This window comes from Amphiura filiformis, chromosome 6, assembly GCF_039555335.1.
Source record: "Amphiura filiformis chromosome 6, Afil_fr2py, whole genome shotgun sequence".
NCBI lineage: Eukaryota > Metazoa > Echinodermata > Ophiuroidea > Amphilepidida > Amphiuridae > Amphiura > Amphiura filiformis.
In genome coordinates, this window is record NC_092633.1 from 54,994,852 (window position 1) to 55,004,519 (window position 9,668).

Sequence of the window (9,668 nt, forward strand, 5' to 3'; positions counted from 1 at the left end):
GAATAAAATGATATACCTCTTATGACCACTGATGCATAGGCAAGGACACTCGCGCGAATTGAAAGACTTGTGGCACACGACAGTTCGTCTCACACAACGCTCTGCAGGGTCTATTGTTCTATTGTTTCCGATTAGAGCGCTGACATATTGGAAAATGTTGCCAATCAATATTCATGAGAGTGTACATTCAACGTCCAGTTTGCGAAATTGGGTGAGTTGTGTTTGATAGGTGTGAAATACATCTGACTGGGCGTTTTAATTACGTAACGAATAAAGGCATTGACATCGTCGAATGGCTGCCCAGTGCTGTTATGTGTTTAGTTATTATATAGGCCTAATAATTATTATTAAATGTATTCATCATTCCTTTCTTTTCCCTTCTCTGTACTTATTCTTTCCTTGGCCTACATTTTATCACTCCCTCGCTCTCATTGTCCCCTCTCACCCTCCCTCTCTCATTCCCATCATTTTCCTTATATTTCTATTTATCTACTTGTCTTTATTATCCCTTCCTCCAGCCCTCTCTCATTCTCCATATCCCCTCCTCCCCTCCTCCCTCCCCCTCCCAAGACTTCTCACAGAGGTGAATCTGTCCCTCCCCAACCCCCTCCCCTCTTTGGGTACGCCACTATTTCTATACCAATCTCCTTCTTAAAATAAAATTAAATGGACATTTCTTAAAAACAACCTTTATAGGCCTATACTTATACTTACATGTATACGTATAGCGATTACCATTATAGATATATGGACTGGAAATGGCAGCCTTCATACATTCTAATGTGTAATCGATCACCAAGAGCATTCAATTTATTTAAATGAAACACCTATCGTCAGGTGGGTGGTAAAGATGATTGCATCGACAGCTAAAGCCTCCTTATAGTCTTCAGACCCACACAAGCACACATTTGGGATACATTGAGTACAATGGTACCACTTTACACATGACTGCCCTTACACATGACTGTAGTGTGGTCACTTATTGATACTCGCCTGTTGTGTAGAGCGTTAATATGATGCCGGATCAGTGACCAATTTAATGGCGGAACCCTTTATTCGAAACAATGGTACCACTTTTATGAATAGCCTGTCGCAACTTCTAATCGGCATCAAACGAACAAAAGATTATGTAATCTATTGCGACTCTATTTCTATTTAAAAGCTCTTTGGTCTCACACACATAACAAATGCTTATACAATCAAATAGGTTCATTACAACATTTGATTAAAATGAAACGATAAAAACAAAGCATGAAAAAAGACACATACAAGATAAAATAATAAAATTATATAAACAATGGTTAAAGATAAAATAGAGAATAAAATTTCCTCAAATCAGAAAAAAAAACATTGACAGACATCATAATCTGTCAGAAATTCCTGCATGAGATTCGAACCATCAATCTTCTCCACAAGTTCTCTTTATCCTCACACTATAGTCTAATGTTCTGCTCACTGGGCCACAACGTATTAGGTGAATGATTACCGCATTATCATGAACAAGTTTGTTCGATCTTGTTGTATGTGTCGATAGGTTTCACCCTTTAACTACACGTACCCTTAATGATCAGTGACAATAGTCGGCTTTTACAGGGATGGCGCTCTCTCATTTCCATGCACTCCATAGCGCCATTAGGCGAACGTTTACGGTATAGGACGTAACAACGCTTGGGAGCCAACGTCACTGATATGCTAACATCAGTTGAAATCCCTTGCCACACGGAGACTGCTCAACCAGTGTATAAGATCCACTTCAGCCTGGTGCAAATACCACTTCCATCTTAGTGTCACCCCAGCTACCCGTCAAGGAAGAGCAATCAACATCTTATTGCTACCAGAACATCCAATCTCGTGTGAATGTCAACGTTCTTCTGTATTCGTTATGTGTTCGATCCATACGCACCTTGAACCGGCTACCAACAGCAGTCAGTGGCGTAGCGTGGGCATCATATTAGGGGGGAGGGGCACCGACCATGAATGAGGGGCACCGACCATGATTGGGGGGGGGGGACTGAGTGAGATGCTACCCAACTCTATCTACCAGAAGCTGTAGACAGCCATGGATTTGTACTTGCACCATTGTGTATTGTGAGAACCGTGGGGCACCTTTTACCACAGCATATCCTCCAAGGACAAACGTCAGTTAAACTTATGGAGTACACATCTCAAGACTCAAGACCACAAGTGGTTCTTGGTGTTTAAACATCTTTGGGTTTCACGTCTTGATGGGTTCTTTAAATCTGGGCTTTTAATGTAAAGAAGCCTGAAAATTACAACCATCTACGTACATGTATTTATTAATTTACGGCTTTCTGTTCATTTTTATTCATTTGAGTTTTAATAAGGTCTATTGATCGTGGGCACGAGCTCTCTCTCTCTCTCTCTCTCATTTTTTGCCACTTCACTACGTTCACCCACTCATTTTTGAAATGCATCGACGTCACTCCATAAAGTTTTTGTTGGTAATGTAATCAAACAACGTTATTTATATCTCTATTTTTATTGCTCCAACTGCTACAACCGAACTTGAGAAGGAGAAATAACGAAGAGTTCAGAAATAATTAAAACTCAAACAGAAACAAAGTTTTATCAAATAAAATAGCATTTTTTAAGGTGCAAATTTTACATGATATTGTTTCTGATTTTTCTTGTGACTGTTTGCCCCTGTTTGCTGCTTTCATTATAATTTTTATGTAGGCTCTAATTTTTAATCACATTTTTGTTATTATTAATGATTTGTAACTGAAATAATTCACGTGGCAGACATTTATTGCTTTTCGCTGTTTCTTGCAATGAATACAGAGTAAGCAACCGTGATCATGGTGATATGTTTGTTGATCACAATCATGATCTCACCCTTGTCCCTCCTTTTGCCAAATGCGCAAGTGCTCTAATCGGCAAGATCACTCATATATCACAGCGCTGATAAAACACGAGTGATGAACACGTCATTAGTTTATTTTGCTTTCACAAGCTCTCACACACTGCACCAACTGCCTTCTATATATTTTGCATTTCTAGTTTGCACAACTTCAAATGACCCATTAAGTAGAGTGCACTAAGTTATAGATTTTCCCGATTTCCACTCGCAAACCTTTATAACTTGTACATATAATTGCCAAAGAGAGAAATGTAATTGGTCGGGAATAGGACCCGTTTAGGTGTCTTCCTCACTGATTTCTATTCGTAAGAGGGCTGAAAAATGCGCACGGAAACAAGTTTGTATCTTTTACCAGAGAAGATATAATTTTATTACATATTCTCTGCTTTTAACATCTCATTTTCTAACTGTTTTGTACGTGTTGTCGCATTCCTCTTTTTGCTCAGCTGGGTGTGGTTAGCCAGAAGTATCATGTTTAAGCAGAGAAGATGTAATTACAAAGATCTACTTTATTTGTATTTCGTATTAAATGAGACCAGATGTTAATTTTAAATTATACTTACCTTTACAGAATTAAACGCGGTGGTGGATGCCGAGGATTCAGTGCATGTGCTCAATTAGCAATAGGCCAGGATGCTTTCCGTAATATGATGCATAACAATAGAGCCTCAATATTTACAAGTGCACGAGGTCCAGGCAGAAGAAAACGATCTATAGACGAGCAACAAGTTCTTCCAATGTCCGGAGATGATTTTAGATTACTTGCCGAAGAAGTTGAACTTTACAATGAGATTTTAGGGCAAATTGCATCAACTCATTCTAAACAGTAGGTTGATTATTTTGAATTGTCTTTGCCTTCGTCTACTTCATTAACCACTTGCATTTTGTTATTACTAGCAGGCAGGTATAAGAATTCCTACATACGGATGCTTGTAAGATGGGTAATTGATCTACTGCATTGATCACCAATTCGTCAGCGTCTTTGTTATTTAAAACCCTAAACTTAGCAGCTCATAGTATTATCTCTGCTGTTAATTGGAAGTAGAATTTAATGGATATTGAAACAAAGGCGCTTTCTTAAAGTATCGCTTAGGTGACGAAAAAACCCTCTTCTACGAGCGGTAGCCTTGATCGGGCTTAACTGTACTTCTTAAGAATTGCGGTTAAGCATCATTAATTTGATCTCGTACGCTAGTTTTTTAATGTTTGAGTGTTTCTATGTTTCTGTGTACAATGCGTAAACCTCGTCCTTTGTATGATATATTGAACTGGCGGCGGGTAAGCATCGTTAGATTGATCTCGTACGCTGGTGTGTTGTGTGCTGTTTGTACTATTCTGCTCCATGAGTACCATACTTGAGTCCCGTTTACCAGGGACAATATGTGTAGCTCAGTGGTTAGAGCATCGGACGCACTAGCTGAAGATCCGTGGTTCAAGTCCCCACACAGGCAGATTGTCAGGAGTAATTTCTCTGGTTTATTTGCCTTTGTATGTTATGTTACCGTTTCAATTTCATGTTAAATGGGGCTAGTGTGCGATGCGTGGTTCTTCTTGCTCCTGTATATTGATATATTTGTAATGTTTGTCATGTTTAAGTGTTTCTATGTCACGTAAGCATCTTCCCTTGTTTCTAGTGCAATACTTCTTTGTTTTACGTTTCATGACCAGCTTGCAAGGGTGATGTCTACCTCTCTCAGATGTCAGCGATTGCTACTGTTGCTGTGCCCTGTACCACTTGCTTACTGAAGTTACTGGTCTAATGTCGCTGTTCTTTTTGTTGAAATGCATAATAATAATAAATAAGTAAAATAAATGAATTGTTAGGTCTAGTTAATTCTTGGCAACACTGTCGTCAACAATGATTTGCTTGTCGTCAACAATTTAAAAAAAAATTATAGTATACACAATAAGGTTGCATGATTACAAGGTTAATTACAGGTGCAATACGGACCAAATATTTGGCTGACTCTTTTCAACTGACTGAGATGTCCTCGCTTTGGTATGTAATTGTAGTTCATAAAGAACATACAAGAATGATAATCATTATCACAATGATAACCAAATGTACCATAGCATGTTGCGCCTTGGTTTATCAAGGGTTTATACTAATTTGTCAGAGATAATTATATGTCAAAGTTCCAATGATCATTTTCTAGCATGAATTACTAACGTGTATCTAACAATATATATCCTGGTAATCGTTATTGGTTTAGGGCCGACTTTTGTATACCATGTAGCATGTGTTGTTTGGAATGTGCTGACAACGTATGATACGTATTTAGCATGTACTGAATCATATAATACCATTTACATGTATGAAGTTTCATTTGGTATGTCATGCTAATTTAATTACCATGTGATGTACTTACGTAAATACGTAACAGAATGTTTACGAGAAGGAAGATTTTTGAAATTTATATAGCGTAGCCCATTTTTTTTATAATTCATTGTGTTCATTTATGTGGTCTTGTCGAAACTGTCAATTAGTAGGTGATTATGTTTTTGTATATTTGTCAACAATTTGTTGTTTCCGTTTTGTACTCGTCAAAATTCAAATAATAATGCAATGTTTGTGACGTTGTTTTGTCTCAGTGTGTGTCCCTCGGACTATATTTTCATTGGAAAAGGATATTGAATAAGAACACATTGTCTAATTTATCGAGGTATTCGAACATGAAAGTCTGTACTTCTATCACATTGTGTAAATCTCTAAATTAATAAGAATAAGAATACAAAACATAATAATATTCCTGAAGGTCTGAGGAGATTTAGTCTTGGCAATAATTCAAAAAAGAAGGTCAATATAAACAAAAATACAAAATACAACACGAAAAAAATACATAATCTAGATTTAAAAACAAATACAATTTTAACCCCATATATTTCACTAGTATTCTCCATCTGAGTGTTAAGATCGTTTTGGAACAACCTGTATATATATATATAAATATTATTGTATGTTTATATAACTTAGACATACACCGTTTGGACATTCGATAGAAAATATCATTATAAAATCTCACTGTATATATCGTATATCAGGATTAATCGAATTTTGAGTACGATACGGGCAGTGCTTTTAAGCTCTTCTCTTATTGTATAAAGAATACAAAATACAATTTAATGAGCTCCTTTGAAAAAGTCAAACATATCGTATTTTAATTTATGAAATTAGTCAGGTAACGTGGGTTATTGGTTTGGTTATTTTCTAATGTATATTTTACATATTATAATGTTGACGTTACACGTGGGTTTATCCCCAAGAAAACAAGATCAGTAATTTTCACTTGAATTCGATGACCATAAGTCCAACTCCTAAATGTAATGATGCGATTATTTGAGTCCGAGTTACTTTTGTGTAGAATCAAAAGACAAAGAACAAATTCACATTGAGTATTACCTTTAGTCATATAGAGTGGACACAATTTCACTTGCAGAATGCAAGCAAACATTATTGTCTCGGGATGTACTGAAACATACAAAACATAAAAATGGTAAAATCTGTCATCTTTTTGCATGTGGAGTTGGTATGAAACACGTTTTATTATATATATTAATGGTGTGCCTTATTTAGCAATATTGTATATTAAGAAATTGTAGGGACATCCGCAAAATAGATCACAATCAATTATCATATACTCCGCTATGTCCCGTTCAGTCCGGACGTCCAGTATACATGTACTTGAAATACCATCGTTTACAGATACGGACACTTTAGCAGCCACGTCTTAATGTTCATTTAATGTTTCTATAATTGATCGTATACTCTGTAATGTTGAATCGCTATTCTGTATTCTGTTGCTTTTCATATGCTGAATGTTCTCCATAGTATGTTCAAGAATACTTGTTGATGATTTTCGTTTTTAATTAAATAATTTGTCGTTTCATTAACTATATTTTGATGCCATTTTCTATCCACAATTCAGATTCAAAAGAGGTACAGAAAAAGGATGCGCAGGCTTCAGTGGATGTGCGCAACTAGCAGCAGGTCAGAGTGCATTGCAAGCCATGATCCACGGCAATAGAGCGTCACTATTCGGATCTGGTGGACCCGGCAAGAGGAAGAGATCAACAGATGAGGCCTAAATAAAAGTGCTTTATTCTGCTAGATGTCACCTCAGTAATAATAGGTATGCATAATAGAGGAAATCATTAACTTAAAGAATGGCGGATTTAAAAAGTGTCACCTCAGTAATAATAGGTATGCATAATAGAGACTATCATTAACTTAAAGAATGGTGGATTTAAAAAGTGTCACCTCAGTAATAATAGGTATATGCATAATATAGACTATCATTAACTTAAAGAATGGCGGATTTAAAAAGTGTCACCTCAGTAATAATAGGTATGCATAATAGAGACTATCATTAACTTAAAGAATAGTGGATTTAAAAAGTGTCACCTCAGTAATAATAGGTATGCATAATAGAGACTATCATTAACTCAAACAATGGTGGATTTAAAAAGTGTCACCTCAGTAATAATAGGTATGCATAATAGAGACTATCATTAACTCAAACAATGGTGGATTTAAAAAGTGCTGGTTTCATTGTTGACTTCAGGACGTACACGAAGTTCAGGTTATAAGTTAGGATTTAAAGAGGGTTTAGCAGTGGCGCCCGCAGTGGCGTAGATTTCTTTTGGACATTGGGAGATTGTTTTTAGAAAACAAGTTCATGAAGTATAGTGAATTGACGACAGAATAGGTTTATGGTACAAATGCGAGTGAAGCTCGTGGACATTTTGCCATATTCAAGCTAAAATGTTCTACGAACGAACACTGATCTTGTCAAGTGACTCCGGAAAGAAACTTCCTATATTAAAGTGAAACGTGTTAATACATAACTCTTTCCATTTTCGTTATTCGGCTACCTCCAGTCTAAATAAGTTTTAACTACACTGAAAGTTCTTGGATTGTACACGTTTACTAACTTTAAAGTATGGATCATGATATGAAATAACAGCCATTAAGCTCAAATTAGTTACCAGTGAATTCTTGGACGTCCAAGATTGTTCAATTTTAAAGATATTGTGATCATGGTGATGTTTCATGCGTCTTGCGCCATAAGGGCGTTTATACGTGCGTTCATAAACTAGTCTCGGTTCCAAGCTGGATTGTGATTCGTCACAAAGGAGCACAAGTCGGCTGTGATCGAGACCACCACTTGCCCCGAAAAAATCTGACCACATGGGGGCGACTGTCTAACATGTATATGGTTATACAGTATAGATGCCATGCAGGCATTTAACTGGCAGATGTTTCAAATGGACAAATCATTCAAATGTTGGCAAATGTGTAACCCGCGCGTTCTATTCCGTTTCCATGGCAACGATAACGCTATTGAAGGATTTTTGTCATTTTTTTATTTATATAAACATTCATCTTAATAAATTGATACACTTTCCATGACGCAGAAGTCATTTGTCAAAAAGTCCCATGTAAAAATCACCAAAAAAAAGGCATTTTTTACCCATTAGCACCCATTATTAAATATGTTGTACTAAATGATTATTTTGTTCATAGATACGAACATGTCTCATGTGTTCTGCACTCCGAATATGAAGTTTCTACTCCATTCAGTTTTAATGAAATAGCTAGTTAAAAATTACAAAAATACGCAACCATTGCCATGGAAACGGAATAGAATCCGCGGGTTACAAATTTTCCAACATAGCAGAAAAGATTCTCCAGACTCTTCTGAACATTTTGATATTATGATTTGTCCGTTTGAAACATCTGTCCTACGATGCGAAAATTGCATGGGGGTAGGGATACTGATTATGCCTACTTTAATTAAGCCTGCTTTTAAAGCCATATTGTAACATTTGCTAAGGAGGACGCCCTCAATATATTTCAAAAGTCTGGTTTTTACACGATTGTAGTGTACTTTAGTAAACTAACATACCCTGCAAATATTAAAACCTACTTAAAAGTACTTTAGTTTTGTCAAAATCCAGGATTTTGAATAAACCGCAGGAAACGCGTACGCGATGTTCATAACATAGTACGTATGCGTGCGGGCAGTGGTAGCATAACAAAAGAACCCGACACATGTTCGAAGGAGTGGCTCGCATTGGCGACATATGCGCTGGTATTAAATAGCGATTTTCTTTGTATTGTCTCATCTGCTTGGGCCAAAATTAAAGAGGACATATCTGACAGTGCAACTGGCATTTTTTGAAAAGAAAATACAATTCTATTTCTTATGGAAATGTTACTTGGAAATGTGGCTTTAATGTTGTTGACTTTATAAGGTTAAAATGCCGCTGAAAATCAGTACATTTCAAAACTTTCCGAATATTATGGTCGTCAAAATATATTTCGGTAGATTAAGAACCACTACCGGCATATATAATGACGTTATTATCAAAATTGTACTTTTTCGTAGGAAAAGACGTCTTTCGGGTTTTAAATTTAAAGTGTTAATTGCAACACCTTTTTCATACGGCCGATCTCACACGCATTTAAATGGAGAGTATGTGCGTGTGAACCGCACATATGAATGTAGTTAAATTTTCACACCTCACTTTATCATAATGATTTCTTACAAATAAAATGGATAGACGCTCGTATTTTGCATATCTTGACTGTCCTTATATTGTTAAACGTTCACATTTTATGCCCTTTGTGCGTTGTCCGCGCGTTCATTTTGTACCTGCAGAAACTTTGATACTGACTAAATAAGCTACCTCGCTCCGGCACAGAATAGTGAATTTGAATACGTACCCAGCAAACACAAAAACGTTTTAAAAACGTTTTTAATAAGTTATATTTTGGATTTTGGTT

General features: G+C 36.4%; 1 protein-coding gene across 1 annotated transcript in view; it reads left to right on the top strand.

The window, feature by feature from the left end:
• LOC140155641 (uncharacterized) overlaps window positions 1-7,011 on the top strand; it is a 71,931-nt gene extending 64,920 nt beyond the window's left edge. The window contains exons 4-5 of the mRNA XM_072178557.1: window positions 3,453-3,707; window positions 6,808-7,011. Of these exons, the coding sequence (XP_072034658.1) occupies window positions 3,453-3,707; window positions 6,808-6,967 (415 nt within the window). The 3' untranslated portion in view covers window positions 6,968-7,011. The remainder of the gene's footprint in view (window positions 1-3,452; window positions 3,708-6,807) is intronic.
• The last annotated feature ends 2,657 nt before the right edge of the window (window positions 7,012-9,668 follow it).